This window comes from Musa acuminata, chromosome BXJ2-10, assembly GCF_036884655.1.
Source record: "Musa acuminata AAA Group cultivar baxijiao chromosome BXJ2-10, Cavendish_Baxijiao_AAA, whole genome shotgun sequence".
Taxonomy (NCBI): Eukaryota; Viridiplantae; Streptophyta; class Magnoliopsida; order Zingiberales; family Musaceae; genus Musa; species Musa acuminata.
Window position 1 is genome coordinate 32,027,501 of NC_088347.1, and position 16,316 is coordinate 32,043,816.

A 16,316-nucleotide genomic window follows, 5' to 3' on the forward strand; every position below is an offset into this window, starting at 1 on the left:
AATTACCAAAAATTATCATGAGAAGCCAACATAATTTTACAAGCAAATGTACCAGGTCTTTGTCCGTACATGTCTTATTGTATCCTATCCGGGTAAAACTAACACCTAAAATAGGAATTACAAGCAGCAGATCGTCTTAAGATTATTTATCACCATAAATTGTGAGGATTCACGTAATCTGATGTCGTGAGCACTCAAAGACTAAAGTAGGCATCATTAGAAATCACATGCAGCTGCTAAATCAGGAATCGATGACTAGTTCGTGTTTCTTGTACTATGCAACACAAACTATCTCCAAGAAAGAGCATGCTAAATTCAATAATACCAGTCACCTTTAGCCATCATAGCTGCAAAATAAGAGCATTATGCAACAGAATTCTGGAGTTTAAGTGGATCTACAAATGTTCCTCCTCAACTGTAACATTCTGTAGTCTATGTGTCCATACAACAGAGATACAAGTACACAACAACCGTCAACCAAGGATGTTCATGCCAGGCTCTGGATTAACTAGCATGTTATGGCAGCTCAGGGACTGATGTTGTACCAATATGCTCAGAACATTCATCAAAATGTGGGCATGTGACTATTTTTTCTTTGTTATATGTGAACAACCATGACTTTGGTACATTGCATTGTGAATAACATGTGTCATCATGCTCGAATCTTTGTATTATGCCAACTTTACATTCAGAACACCATATTTGAACATCAATGATGGACTTGGATAGTGCCCATGATAAGAAGAAAGCTAGAAGATGCAAGAGAACATTTTAGGAAATAGGAAAAATGAGAAATCCATTTAAAGAAAGGACATGACAAGAAAATTATGGCTTCTTAACAAACACAAAACTCAATTTAGTAGTCTGCAAGGATATTGTCTGGCACTAATCATCAATGATGGACTTGGATAGTGCCCATGATAAGAAGAAGGCTAGAAGATGCAAGATAACATTTTAGGAAATAAAAAAAATGAGAAATCCATTTAAAGAACGGACATGACAAGAAAATTATGGCTTCTTAACAAACACAAAACTCAATTTAGTAGTCTGCAAGGATATTGTCTGGCACTAATCATCAATGATGGACTTGGATAGTGCCCATGATAAGAAGAAGGCTAGAAGATGCAAGATAACATTTTAGGAAATAAAAAAAATGAGAAATCCATTTAAAGAAAGGACATGACAAGAAAATTATGGCTTCTTAACAAACACAAAACTCAATTTAGTAGTCTGCAAGGATATTGTCTGGCACTAATCATACTTTCACCAAAGCAAGATGCTCATGAGTTGAATATGATATCATTTGTGAATCTAACAAATAACTAGGACCTGGGTTCTAATCAATTAATACTCAATGTGATTATAGGTCTCTTTTCAGCAAGCTATGGGTGTATGAATGCACAAAAATAATTTGCGGCGAAATAAGTTTCCTATTGCATAATGGGACCTTCGTTTGATTGCAAGAGCTGCAGAATAGCTCTCCCAACGGAGGTATGTTAGCAAGCATCATTGAGCACCAATTAGCTAAAAGAAGATGAGTTTTGGAGTTCCTAGGAATATAGACCTGCCCGAAGTCCGCCAGCTTGAGAATCCCATCGGCCGAGATGAGCAAATTTGAGGGCTTGAGATCCCGATGCACCACGGAGCTGCGGTGGCAGGTCTCCAACCCGCGCAGGATCTGGATCATCCACTGCTTCACCTCGCCGACAGCGAAGGCCCCGGCCCCCTTCGCGTCGCGGATGACGGCGGCGAGGTCGGCGGGGAGAAATTCCAGCACGAGCACCGCGTCCTCGTCCTCGTCCTCGCCCCAGAAGTACTCGAGGAGATCGACCACGTTGGGCGCGCCGCGGAAGGCCAGGAGGGCCTCGATCTCGCGGGCGGAGCTCTGGTAGTCGTGGATCTCCTTGAGAGCGACGTCGAGACCGTCAGAGCGCCGGCGGCCACGGTAGACGTCCGCGTAGGCGCCGGAGCCGATCCGACCGAGGATGTCGTACCGGCCGGTGATCTCGGCGCGACCGTAGATGCTCCAGCTCCGGGAGGAGACCGCCGTCGTCGTCTTCGGCGGCGGGGACGAACCCATGGCGGAGGCCGCAAGGCTAAGGTCCGGAGACGAGGAGCAATTGGGGAGGGAGGGAGTAAGAAAGAGAGACAAAAATCCCTTCTTGGAAGCTTTGTGTATGGCCTCAAACGTTGACTTCTATTCATCTCCCTTTCGCTCCACGAAGCGAGCTCATGTCCTCATCACTAATTAGTATCGAGTCTATATATTAACCTAAACAATCAGACCTCTCCACATAATAACAATCTGATGTTACTGAGGATTTGAATCACACTCGAAAATGAGAGACAATTTTGTTCATAATAGTTGCATTCCTAAATATAATTTGATGTGTAACTGTGGAGGATAATAATGTTGATTCGAAGGCATGATTACAAATGTGAAATTTATTATGAATTTAATTATATATATAATTTTGTTGGAGTGTCCAAATATATTTTGAAGCATACGTAGGATTAAGGGTACCATTCGAGTGGCTATTTTAACATAATATATTCTCCTTTTCACCTTGTTTCTATTAAGATGTACTAATATCTGAATTCTTATTTCCTTAATAAAAATTAATACGAATGTAATGGTGGCTTCTAGTCACAACAACCATAAGGAGCCATTGTTGCAGAGGATTTATCTGCACAAAGGAGAGTAAACTTTCTCCATAGTATGAAACAATTCTCATCTTATGATCACTAACATACTACATATTTTGCCAGAGCAATGCATGCAATATTAACCTTCCAAGAAAGAGACATGGATAAAAATCCAAAAACATTTATAGTAATAATCATACAAGAAGTTACCAGAAGAAGAAATGCTCAAGCTAATATCAACCTGTGACATACAGTTTGATGAGTATGATTGGTGCTCTTTCACTTGTCAGAATAAGAGGAGGTGGTTTTCATAAATATCAGATATGACAAAAATAATGCCTGAAAACAAAAGGCAGAAACAATGATAATAATCAGGTCTCATGTTTCAACTGTATCATTTTTATTTCTGAAATGAGAATTATGATTAGAACTCCATCTCTCTCACTGCCTTCGGTATGCCTCCGAATATTGAAGCAAACCTTTAACCAATATAATAAACATCTTTTGCATGAAATGGAAGCATGACAAATATTAGTAGATAAAGCATATCATTTACTTTATTCAATCAAAGCTGCATCAAAGGTAACTCCAACTTCAAATATTCATATCATCAAGACAGCACACCTAACACTGGTCGGCTGACAACCAGTGGACATAACAGCAAAATGCCACGAAACTAAACATTCCTAGAGTGCCTTAAGGATCTCTTCTGCACCAGATATGGTGAATGCTCCACCTTCTTCGATGTTTGCAACTTTAACCACAAGGTCATCAGTAAGGAGAGCAAACCTCCGTGATCGAGTCCCCAGTCCTTTCTCTGAGAGATCCAGTTCCAAGCCAAGAGCATGAGTGTAGGTACCAGAGCCATCAGCTAGGAATTTCACATTTTTGTTTTCAGGATATGTCTTTGCCCATGCCTTCATCACAAACGGGTCGTTAACTGCATGAGATTTGCATAGCAACAAAGATGAGTCCCATGGTCTTAGTAAAGTAGACCGATGGAAAGGTTTCATTTAAACAATTAATTCAATTCATTCCAACCAAATAGGTTTGTGTGAATGGTTGAATCCAAGCATATTTTGAAGCATTCAGTGTTCGTCGTGTGCAGACTGTTAATGCTAAAGTGGTCATGTTTAAAAGGACATTTTTAGCCTTTCTTTTTCAGAAGCTTAACTGTTCAACAAAATGAATGGTATTTGATATCAAAATATTGGCAAAATACATTGTTTTTGGAAATTTAAAACTTCATGTATCATCAAGCTAAGAAAAAAACATGTATTCTTTCAACCACGTCCTATTAAAAAGGAAAAAGAAAATCTTAGTTTCAGTGTGTTTCATGAAGCAAGTAATCTATCATGAAAGCATACATGCAGAAGATCATAAAAGGTCACATAAGAATGAATAGGAAATTAGATCAATTATAATTGCTCAAGTATCAGTATTGAGCTCCCAACCTTTTATACGATTCAGATTCAGATCCATAACCCAAGATAATGGTTGCCTGATTAATGAATATGCAATCACCTACCAAAACAAAGCATCATATATTACTTAATAGTTTGGGAATTGGGATCTTCCCAACTCTTTCAACATTACAGTCTTGAACATACATCTCCTTCTGACCCTACTAACTGCCGAACTTTTAGCATCTTGCTTGGTGTCTACAAGTAGGAAAGGAGATGAATGTTTACATGTTATCCCAATCGCATTTTTAAATTATAAAGGCCACTAGGTTGGTCTAATAGTTATTCTGTCTTTTAAATTAAAGCATCATAATCATCTGTCATGTAAGTCTCTTGTCAACATGAAACATGTAATGCAAACAGATCTATTTCAGGAGGAGAAGATAAAATGAAAGTCAATAATCACCACTGATGAGGAGGATCTCATCAACGCCCTTGGATTTCAGCTCCTCAGCGTTTTCAATGAAGCCCGGCACATGCTTCATGCTGCAAGAACAGAAAAAAAGAATGGTAAACATAAATCTAATCAGAAAAAGGTATAATAATCCAAAAGCGCTTCAAGATCGACACCACAGAGGGGTTGCTTTTGTAGAATGACCACTGTCTTGCATATATTAAGAACAATAAACCCTAAATAAAGGTGTTTTTGTTGGTATGGCAAATCTCGAGAAATTAGTATCAAAATAAGCATAAGATAGTAAGAAACATTTGTTCCGACATGGTCTCGATCTGTTTGTTCAAACAAAATAATCCATCACCAGAAGAAAATACAGAAAAATAAAGAAAAAACAGAAGCTTTAAAATTTAAATAGTCTAAAAGACCCTTTTCTAAGAGAAAGAGAGAGATCGGAGCTTCTTTCTACTGGGTGGATATGAGGAGAGAGAGAGATCACCTGCAGGTAGGAGTGAAGGCACCGGGGACGCCGAAGAGGATGACCTTCTTGCCGGCGGCGAGGGCGTGGACAGACAACTGCTGAAGTTGGTCGTTCTCGTCGAAGCACGCCAACGTCCCTTCGGGAAGCGCATCGCCCACCGCGATCGGAGCCATTTCGTTCTTGTCGTCTCCTCCTTCCGCCGCCTCCTAAGAGAAGCTCTGATGTGGTGTTCTGTCTGAGCCCTCTTTGGGTCTTACGGCCATGGCTCCTAATTAAGTGGAGGAGATAACGCCCCATTTAGTGTTCGGTGAGGTTTTCTTGTGGATCTCTACAGACAGGGAACAGCTTGTATCTCGCCACCGCGACCAGGTCAATCCCCGGGATGTCATATTGACAGATCATTCCACGATGTTTTCCCAATCGTTATGCTAGTCCCTGACTGGCTGAGACAGGCAATCTAAGTTCTCCTTCGATTGCGGTGTACATGGCAATCGAGACGGTGTTCGGTGAGCCCTCTTTGGGTCTTACGGCCATGGCTCCTAATTAGGTGGAGGAGATAACGCCCCATTCAGTGTTCGGTGAGGTTTTCTTGTGGATCTCTACAGACAGGGAACATCTTGTTTCTCGCTACCGCGACCAGGTCAATCCCCGGGATGTCATATTGACAGATCATTCCACGATGCTTTCCCAATTGTTATGCTGGTCCCTGGCCGGCTGAGACAGGCAATCTAAGTTCTCCTTCGATTGCGGTGTACATGGCCCTCTCCCGGACGGGTTTTTTAAGGACAAACTTGCAATTACATCCATCGGAAAATAGTTTTGTTAATATTTGCCAATCTCAATTATATTAAGTCACCAGATTAATATATAATTAACACGAATACTCTTAAAAATACCTTTTGATTTTTTTTTGTAACTTTTTTATGCAAAACAGCGACAATTTATCAATCAACCCGATTTTTTTATGTATATTAATGAGATATGTATGATGGAATTATTAATAAAAACACAATATTTCAATTAAATAAGAAATCTCTTCTGCTTTTTGCACTCAATTATTAAAAAAAAAACCTCAATGAAAATAATTTAATACAGAAAAAGCCTTGAGGGAGGAAAAAGAAAACAGAATTAAAGGAAAAGGTCCTATTTTTCTGCTACATTTGTGGTGAAGTCCCAACTGTTACTTGAGTGCGATGGAGGCTGTTCAAGATTCTTCTCCCATAATTTCCTTTTGTTTTTGTCGGCCATTCTTGTCCTGCATCCTACCACCTGAAGTGAGCAATTCTTCTTAGATTCAATGCTTTCATCTTGTCCAAGCTTTCTCAATACTGGAGAAGTTTAAGATACTGCTTCTACCGCATGGGGCTATAATACAACTTTGTACATGTTTTGTCTTTGCGGAGGGTTTCAGTGTATGTAGATGATTGCTTATAAAAAATCCCTCGAAATATTTGAGCCACCTCTGATTTATTTCCAGGAATAAGGTTATCCATCTTCAAGTTAATCCCCAGGCCTGAACACAAGTAACTAATTAAGTTACGCGTTGAGAACAAATGGAAAGCTTATTGTACAGAATATGTTTCACCAAGAAATAAGATGTGGAAGAACTGCAGGGAAAATAATGATATCATCAGTTGTCTGCACACAGATGGACATGCATTAGACCCATAATTACATGCTAATCTACATGTCTTTTCTCGGCTTATTTTTCTCCAGTCATATACTTGGCCAAGATGAGAAGGCTGGATTAGTATTTAGGTGTTAGGAAAAGTTGCCCTTATCAGATAGGATCTCATGAATCAGGAAAAGCTTATTGTGATAATACAAGGAGAAAGTAATATGATTCAGCTAGTGTGGTATGATATAAAGAAACCAATTTGAACTGAGATTTGGTTATCAATAAACTTAAAATCTTAGAGAATGTTTGTTAGTTACCTGAAGTCTGCCATCAGATGTTCCTAGAACCAAAATTTCTCCATCAGCGTCAACATCCATGCACTGAACCTTACAATTGGTTCCTATCTGAAGAGATCCAATGGCAGTCAGCTTATCCTTGGACCAAATCTCCAGTATTCCAGTTTTCGAACCCAAATATATCAATTCTCTGCTCATAGCCATAGATCGCACCTCTATTGAGGACTGTATAGATCCAACAAGGCTGTAATTTGAAGTACTCCATACCTGTAGCAGCAATAAGGTTTTAGGTAAACAGAGAAAAATCTCAAGTCAATATGAAAAACACCGAGGAAGAAAGAATCGACAAAAATTTCAGTTTCTTTTATAGGCAAACCATAACACGGGAAATATCATAAATGCATTAGGATGAAAGCAGCTCCTATTAAGTTTTATCAGGTTCTGAATCATTGTAAACCTGTCAGTTTGATTCAACACTTTATTTGATTCAACACTTCAAAAACCTGTCAGTTTCGGTTGGTATTGGGTGATACGAGTTGGTGTATCACCGAAATTTTAATAACAAATCGAGACTTAAAACCTTGATTTAATCGAAACAGACATCTTATTAGGTAAGATCTTCAGACCAAGGGTTGGTAGGACAAGCAGAATTAAAGGAGATGTGACCAATAACTAAGCTCTTTCCCACACCTTAACTGATGCTCCATCAAGAAATGTGCCAGCTGAATAAAGTAACCCGTCACGTACTTGCACCGCATAGATAGGATTGTCTTTTCCCAACAACTTTTTCTTACCTGATAGAACAGTAGCTGATGTTTCAGTAGCCAAATCAATTTCCTGCAAGTTAAGGTTATGGTCAGTAGATGATACATAAAAAAGTCTCAAAACCAAGATTGTGACTGGATAAGAACATTGCTATAGTTGGCTTTGGAAATAACAAGGCAGTTTATTTTGAACAGTTGAGAAAAAAATGTCATAAACATAATCAATTAGAAGTTCCTCTAGTGATTGTTTGGATTTGCTTTTCATTTATGTTATACATTTTCTCAATGTTAACCTTATTTCAGTTGAAGTGAAAGCAAAGAAACTGTGCCATTAAAAGAGGTATTATGATAAATGAGAACCATGTGCATCATACAATGGATGCACAGACATCAATTTCTCTCGAAAACTAAAGGGGTGAAAACCCCAGATACAAATAAACATGCCAAGTACTTGGAGAGCACCTTCCAAGATTTGAAGGAGCTTGGTGAATAAACATGCATATGTTTGTTTTCCTGTATACAACAAATGTAAGAATTTTTTTTTTCTTGAGTGAATATTATTTAAAATATCAAGAAAGAGTTAACAATGATAGTGGAGCAAGTCAAACATGTTGGCTGGATAGATTGGTAATTAGAAAGAAAAAGAAAAAGAAAAGGAGAAGGCATACCTGAATACTGTTATCATTGCACCCACAATAAAGTTTCCCCTGTACAAGAGCCAAAGACCTCACATTCTTATTAGGGCTAAGAATCTTTGAGGCTCCTTTCCAAGATAATACCTATTTCATGAAAAATATGTTTGTGTTAAAGATTTTATTTGATGCATAGTAGACCTTTTCAGTTATCTAAACCTTTGGATAAGACAATGTGACTATAAGAACAATGAATGACATTGATCATGACAGATTTTAGGGTGTCACCATATTTAAATAGTGTTGCAAAACAAAATTGACAAGCTAAATGCAAGAAGCTTAGACATATTAATGAAAATGGGAAGAGACAAAAGTCATACATAGTACCTTGACACCAGCTCCTTGTGGAGTGAAACAAACAATGGTATCTGCAACACTAAGATTACGCACAGGATCCTTCATATCAAAAGTTTCTGTACAATGTATCCATCCATCATGAACAGCCCAAACCTGCTCAAAATAGAGAGTTATTAAGAATGATGCAACGGTTCCTATGTGCATTAAAGAACAAATGCATACCCTTACGGTTTTGTCTAGTGACCCACTGTATAGTTTCTCTCCAGACTGTGAAATGGCCAAGCTGGTGACTGCCTTCGAGTGCTCATTTGTTTCATGCACCAGATGAAGAATACTCTCATCACCTTTCCAGACCTATATGACATTAACTATTAAATGTGGAACAATCATATATTATTGTGTGATCGATCATTGATGAATTTATTTTCTTGGCTTGTATATAATTCATAGAAGACATATGTCAAGCCACATGTACTTCTAGATGCTTGCAGTACTATGTCTCGACTTTATTTATAAGCTAAAATTCCCTGGCTTGGTTTCCATTTGAATTCATAGGAGACCCATGTCAAGCTGTATCTAGTTTGACATGCTGCACCTTCACTGTCATATTCCTCAATTTAACTATCACTCCTAGATAGCATAATAAATAAAGCAAAAGAATGTAGCATAATACTGCTTGTAGGTTTTATTCTCATTTTACATGGGGATCTAAAATCAGAATTATGAAAGCTCATGTTGGACAAAGACTTGGCCTATATGAGAACATAGAGAAAACTAGAGTGAAGATCAGGCCAAGAAAATCACAAGGATTCCCTTGGATTTTATGATGATTCCTAATATTTGTTTCAGGTTGCTCACATAAATGGGAATTGGGGGGGGGTGGTGGGGGGGAAAGAAGAAACCTTTATTGTTCCATCGAGGTGCCCAGAGATTATCCTATTCTTGAAGCGTACTATTGAGAGAACTTCTCCATTTGTGCTGCAATCTACTTGCATCAACTCCTTATAGATCCACATATCCTTCTGCCAGAAATTTTAATGATTCAGTCAGTTTACAATAAGGTATTGTTTTAAAAGAATGAACAAATAGGTTCTCACAATACTCGAGTCTTGGCCATCTGATAGAAGTTTTAGCATTTCGTATGCTAAACCAGAGGATTTCTTAAGCTCTCTTAAGGTTTTCAATATGTCCTTAATGTGAAGAGTGAGATTGAGCAACCCTTCTGAAAATGCAATAACAACTTTGTTCAGCATTAGAAATGATCCAACATATGATAGAAAATAGCACCCAACTGAACACCACATTCTTATGTCAGCATGTCGTAAAAGCATAAAAGCAAAACTAAATCCAAGTGAACCATGCATTAAGTTGAAAGAAGAACAAGATTGCATTATGGAAAGTTTGGCATTATTTTCATGAATCAGAAGATCAGAAAGCAATAAAATGCTAGAGATTCAGTCATTGCTTGCATCCTGAGGACAAAATATAGCAGTCTATTATCTGCAGAAAAATAACAGACAGCTGTGGCTAACCTTCATCATGCATAAAGCTTCTCAAAGCAAGCATGGAAAGTGCTTTATCATCAGTATGCCTGGCAGACTTTAGAATTAAGATATATTGTTTCAGCAAGCAGACCCTTGCAGCTCCTCTGACCCCAGTATCAGGAAGAATAGAGAGCATATGACTGAGCCAGGTTGCAGAGATGAGACAAGCTGAGGACAGCTCAAGATTTCTGCTCTTCAAACCATCAGACAGAGCTTCAAATACAAGCCCAAACTCATGACTGACTAGAGCAAAGGCGATTTTCCTTTCCCATTCTTCAGCAGCCTTTTCTTCTTCCTACATGGCCCATGGAGAATCAGAGACAACAAATTGATAAATTAGGCAGAAATAAAACAGGAGCAGTAGAACGAATCACTGTAGCGTACAACCAAAATATTAAGCAGAAACATATCTAAGTGTGCATCAGTAGATTTTAGAGCAGAGTGTATCCACATGAAGGGTCTTCAATTTCATATAAAGTCCTCTGGAGCTATGACCACTCTCTGTAGCATTTCTGAGTTCATAGAAAGAGTCTAGGACTCGATAGAGGAATGGAATGCATATATCAGATTACCTCCATATTGCCTTGTGGGTAAATAGCACAACACTATAGGCCTTATATGTTGTGTTTCCTCTTGATTAGGATGTCAGAAAGTAGCAAACCAAAAACCAAAAAGCAATAACAACTATTCCTGGGAAGGAAGATAACAATATCTAACCAGATTGAGCTCAGATCTTTCAGAAGCACTGCGAGTCTGCTCAGCTTCTTTTAATGCTCGGTAACCTTTTCTTATTCCAGTATGTTTTAAAAGAAGAGCTCGAGCAAGAGGCCTCCCAGAGGATGAAAATCTTCCCTGGAGAGCCAAGATCGTCTCAGCAGCTTTCAATTGTGTGCCAGGAAAATCTGCATTTCTGAGGCATGAAATGAGTGTGTCAACGGCTTCTTCACGATATATGCTCATCTTTCTTGGTTCCACCTGGTGGACCGAAAAACCTAGTTACTAACAAAAATTTACAGCATTAATCACAATGGTATTAAGCATGATGGTTGACATGCTAGTTCATTTACCATCTGTTATATGTTACAGATGGCAAAAGTCAGCATGGAAAACATGATTCTTAGTCATGTCCAATTTAACCATTTATAAGGGGGAAAAACATCAGGGAGGTTACCAAAAGATCAAGCTGGAGAAGAAGACCAGCGATAACAGGAGATTGATCCATCGAAGACGTTTGTAGGTAGACAAGAAGTGAATGCATCATGCTAAAAGCACCTCCTCCCTTAATGACATGAAGAAGCTGCTCATTGGACAACCTCCTGGAGAAAAATCAACAAGATCAGGAACAAATCTATTCACTTTGGTGGTCAAACTGTAGATGTTAAGGAGGTCTGCCCCAACTCTTTGGCAACAGTAATCAGATCTAGGTGGAGGGCACCCTGATATTTCTCATGAAACAAATGTGCTAATTAAGTCATAATTAATATTCAACATTGTAGAGATTGCAAACACGGAGAAATTACATGTTTCTAAAGCAAAAATAGTACAATAACTATTCACCACAGTTTAGTTCCAGCCTAAAGAAGAAATGGGGAAAAACTGAAGAAAGATACCTGTTGAGCTTCACTAACTCGAAAAGGAAGTGAACAATCTCAAAGCGGTCCATGTCATTCACAATGGCAAAGCTTTGCAGAACCGGTTCTAATTGTGCTTTGTCAGCGATTATCTTCCTGCAACGCCCATCCTCTGCAATGCATTTAATCAATATCCCGACTGCTGCAATCCTCTCCTCCACCATGTCAGCTTCCATGCTCAAGATAACTCTCTCGATTATTCCATCCGATATGATAGAGTGAAGAATCATGGACGAATCACTATTACCTTCTCTAAGAATCTGCCATAGGAGAAGAAGTGAAGCAGTCTTCGGATTCACACACATCTCAAGGAGTTCATCGTCATTCTTCTTGATGGCCCTCAAGAGGGCATCTGCCATATCCATTTCAACAAGACTCTCCCACCGAGGACTTAATAGAAATATCAAAACAGCTGCCTCCACCAATCCCTTCTTGAAGAGTGCAGCCATGCACTTCACATCTGAATCAACCCTGGTAAGTGTTTGAACAACAAACTTATCCTTTGTAGCCAGCTCGGCTAGCAGGAATATTGCGGCTCTTAAGACTTGCAGATCGACGGACTTGAACAAGATTTCAATGAAACCATTCACAGTTGCAGGTTTTGCGAGCATTGCTATGATCTCAGATTCTGGGCTGGTGTCTCTCCAGAGCTTCTCAATCTGCAGAACAGCCTTCTCAGACTCATCAAGAAACTCAGATGTGCAGAGGCATGATATCGCGAGACGAAGGTCACTAGCAGAGCCACCAACTGAAGCTTGGTATATGATGCTGGTCAATGAAGGTGAGCTCTGTGACATGTTTAGATCTCTTGCAATCTTCGGAGGGGAATTCTCCAACCTGTTAGGAGTTGAATATGGATTCTCTTCTACCCAACTGCCTATGAGTCTTTTAAGCACATAGTTGGTTTTGGGTAATTGAGAACTCTGGAGCTTTTGGCGTGTGATTGGGCATGTCAAGTTCCCACGGTCGAGCCATTCCTTGATAGCCCTCCGCTCGTAGGTCTGCCCGGTCTCAAGTGTAACAGGATCATCAAACAGGTTGCTTGTTATGGGGCAGACAAATTCCTTAGGAGGAGTTTGCTTATTGTAGGCAACAATGTTGTCAGAATCATCGATTTGAGGACTGGGATAACTAATAAAAGAGAAAGAAAGTATGAGAAACACTTTTCATGTTCTGAGGGAGGGTTGTAGCAAGCTAATGGAGTGGATATATCATAAAAGGGATGGTAACAGACTTCATGATATATATTATCTGTGAGAAATTTTAGGAAAAAGGGTCCAATATTGTCAAAAGAAATTAAACTATGTTGAATTAAATGTTCTGTTTTTGACTCTAAAGGGGAGATGATAATACAAGAGGTGGTTCTCTTACTGTCAGATTTTTAGAGCGTACCATGAAGATTCTGCAGAGTCTTGTGCATGCCTCTGAAACTGGATTCCATTTGTTTGCAATGATGCTGTGTATGTGTTTCTTTCCTAAAGGACAAGAAACATAAACAAAGTCAAAATGAGGAACATTGGTAGATCAGCCAACTATGACAAACAAGAATGTTGTTATCGTTAGCATCAAAGATCTTGACCTTTATATCAAAATCAATCTCAGAAGAAGAGTAATCCAAATTGTCATCAGAAGAATAATATGGTCCAGAAGTAGAAACCCAGTTATCTTCAGCAGTTCTGTGATCACTTGATGGTAGCCTGATGAGGACATCTGGGGATACCCTTTGAGGATATGACGGTGGAGCTTTTGTGTCGTTCATTTGGACTCTGCTATTTTGCCTTATAAAGAATTCAACTGATTGATCTGCTTCTGCCCAAATTGGCTAACAATTTCAAACATTAAAGTTAGTTCTTTAACTATTAAATGAAATCTACGACCAGAAGAACGAAAAGACCGGTCACTTATTCATTGTGACTTTAAATCCATGTATAGAAAAGACAACAAACAAAGGACATGGATAAAGCATTCAAATAGAAAGCACACAACCTAGAAGTTCTGACTTAAGCAATGATAAGATCATGGCAAAGAACGAGACACCAATTCACAAACTAATCCAACAGAGTTATCCAGAAGTACACCAATAAACATATCATCTGACATAAAAGTAATCATATCATTGCTACTAAACATATATTCATCTGGTGGCAATAATAAGTTCTTTATAAACACATAACCATCATAGGAGCTTCTGAATTCCACACAGCCCAAAGTAAAACACTAATGTTATTGGGAAATAATTACACTTAGGTCATACTTGTGGGATTGTGTAAACCATGCTAAAGAGAACTCTCACAAGTTGCTTAACAATAGACTTGAGAATCAGAATTCCTCATTTATAGAATGAGCTCTAAGAAGGTGATAAAAGACCACAGTAGACTGAAACAGGAAGATAAAATCGATGTTAAATCGATGTTTCGATAGTGTAATTAACAAAATGATTAGCTTAGAAAGAAAGAAGAAAGATAGATACATTATACCGTCCGTCCCTTAATCCGATCTCTGCCCTTGCTGCCAACTCCTCTTCTACCTCAATCACCTCATCGGGTCTCCTTTCCTCACAGCTAGCTCTCGTCAGAACCAGCTGTGGCGGCGCCAGGACCAGCCGTCCTCCATCGCCCATTTCTACCACCTCCTTCAGATACTCTGCATAAACCTTGCAATTAGCATCAAGAACCTCCTCGTAACCCCTCTCCAGCTCCTTCAACCTCCCCGCTTGGCCGTCGCTCATCCTCGACAGTAGGCTCATAGCGGCCACCGCCTCCACCGACCGCTCGTCATCGCCCTCATCGTTGGCTGCCGGCGGGCATCCGAACCGGAGGGAAGTGGAGGTAAGGATGCGCGACCGCTGGTCCGCGAACCAGTGGAGTACCGGTAGGAGGTGGGGGAGGAAGAGGGCCTCGAAGACCTCGGGCGCGACCTCGTGGCGGGAGAGGGCGGGATCGAGGGAGAAGAGATCGAGGAGGGCGAGAGCGGCGGCCGCGGCCCGGCCGCGGAGGGCGTGGGCGAGGGCGAGGAGGAGGGCGGAAAGAGGGTTTCGGCCAGAGACCGAGAGGAGGATCTTATCGGCCGCGTCCGAGGCGGCGGCGGAGGGGGAGGAGTCGAGGGCGTGGGACAGAAGGGAGAGGGCTCGCAGGGAGGCGGGAGAGGCGGAGGAGACGGTCCGGCGAGCGGAGGAGATGATGCGGTGTCGGAGATCGGGATTCGACAGGGCTTCATCAAGGAAGGCGGTGGTGTGACGGAGGACAACAGCAGTGGTCGGGACGGTCATCGTCACCACGGATTTGGTGAGCGGAAGCGTGGGCGGCTGCGAACCGTTTGCTTCAATATTTGTGCAGGAGCGGTGATGCGGCTGATTCTCAAATGCCCCCAATTCCTACGTTAATTACCGACAAAAAGAAAGCACATTGCTAGGCGTAGGGGTATCGAAGTCATTTAACTATATTTAAACCACAGAGGCAAACGCAAGCGCCTGCATAAGCAACGGCCGGCTGCACCACGTGGCGTGGAACCATTGGCTAGTTTGGACCGCCAACTTATAGGAGAGTCATCCGGTCGTACGGTTCTGCCACGTAGCATCGTCGATTTTTATCTTCTGCCGTAATATTACTTCTTCGCCCTTTTGAACCGGTCATAGGCCGGCCAAAGACGTTACCCCTTTCCCTTCGCCTTACGTAGCTTGGAAAATGATAGAAGAACGTAGTTTAAGCCATAATTATTCTGCAAAGACAGAAAAGCTGCGTCCATCCCTGCAATGTTGGTGTGGCAACTCTATGTTCTTCATGTCCCTGATGTTGTCTGAATCAAAGAAAAATGAAACGATTTAGCTTTGTTTGTAATGAATGATACGACGATTTTAGCTTCTTTACTATAGTTTCTTCTTCTTATTTTCACATAAGAATTCTCAGAAGATATTAAAGGTGAAAACATCTAAAACAATGCAAAATTCCATCTTCTACTAAATGTGAATTTGGTGAAATGTGTTGCACTCCTATGTGAATCACCCAAGCAACTCACAGTGCAGCACATTGATTATTTACACAAGAATTAGAGAAGAGTCTTCAATATCGTGACAAGAAAAATCAGCAATAAAGCTCATGAATTAAGTTATAGAGAGAAGATTGGGTTGTGAATGATCGGGAAATCATCCATTTGAGCTTGGAATTAGTAGTCATTTTTGTAAGGCACCTGTATCACATTCCTCTGGAACTAATCCAGCAGTCTTGCACTGAATCGATGTCGTTTTATTTCAGATTTGATGAGTTCTTGCCAACAACAACCGAGTTCTTGATTCCACAGCTCTGAAGGTTTGTGGCAAAGAACGCACTAAAGCGTGTTTTCACCACCTTGTAGTCCTCATTCTTGATGACAAGTCCATCGACTAGTTAAGCTTCCACTGCTCTAAAAATATAGCAGGCAACAAAGTAAAGAAAACTGGTTCAGAATCAGCTGATAAAAAGTTGTAACCGTCCAATATGAATCTGAGAACAAAA

At 40.2% G+C, this 16,316-nt stretch overlaps 3 protein-coding genes across 4 annotated transcripts in view; all 3 read right to left on the reverse strand.

Annotated features, from left to right (window-relative positions):
• The window catches only part of LOC103968926 (cyclin-dependent kinase F-1), a 3,792-nt gene extending 1,563 nt beyond the window's left edge, over positions 1-2,229 (reverse strand). The window contains exon 1 of the mRNA XM_009382288.3: positions 1,565-2,229. Coding sequence (XP_009380563.2) covers positions 1,565-2,080 — 516 coding nt within the window. The 5' untranslated portion in view covers positions 2,081-2,229. The remainder of the gene's footprint in view (positions 1-1,564) is intronic.
• A 952-nt stretch (positions 2,230-3,181) lies between these two features.
• Positions 3,182-5,251, reverse strand: LOC103968927 (peroxiredoxin-2B). Its single transcript, XM_009382289.3, has 3 exons — positions 5,003-5,251; positions 4,516-4,595; positions 3,182-3,586 (listed from the first exon to the last, which is right to left on the reverse strand). The coding sequence occupies exons 1-3, from the start codon at positions 5,155-5,157 to the stop codon at positions 3,333-3,335; spliced, it is 489 nt and encodes a 162-aa protein (XP_009380564.2). The 5' UTR covers positions 5,158-5,251; the 3' UTR covers positions 3,182-3,332.
• Positions 5,252-5,998: 747 nt separating this feature from the next.
• On the reverse strand, positions 5,999-15,154 carry LOC135625208 (putative E3 ubiquitin-protein ligase LIN). Of its 2 annotated transcripts, none has more exons than XM_065129645.1 (15): positions 14,297-15,154; positions 13,406-13,648; positions 13,219-13,301; positions 11,806-12,957; positions 11,367-11,511; positions 10,913-11,170; positions 10,184-10,490; positions 9,749-9,873; positions 9,554-9,673; positions 8,880-9,005; positions 8,682-8,804; positions 8,331-8,441; positions 7,589-7,735; positions 6,920-7,165; positions 5,999-6,497 (listed from the first exon to the last, which is right to left on the reverse strand). In XM_065129645.1, exons 1-15 carry the CDS (start codon positions 15,092-15,094, stop codon positions 6,480-6,482), a joined length of 4,002 nt encoding a protein of 1,333 aa, XP_064985717.1. In that variant the 5' UTR covers positions 15,095-15,154; the 3' UTR covers positions 5,999-6,479. The 2 variants fall into 2 exon arrangements, with proteins under 2 accessions (XP_064985717.1, XP_064985716.1); XM_065129644.1 differs by having other exon boundaries at positions 8,874-9,005; positions 14,297-15,145.
• Positions 15,155-16,316: the final 1,162 nt, after the last annotated feature.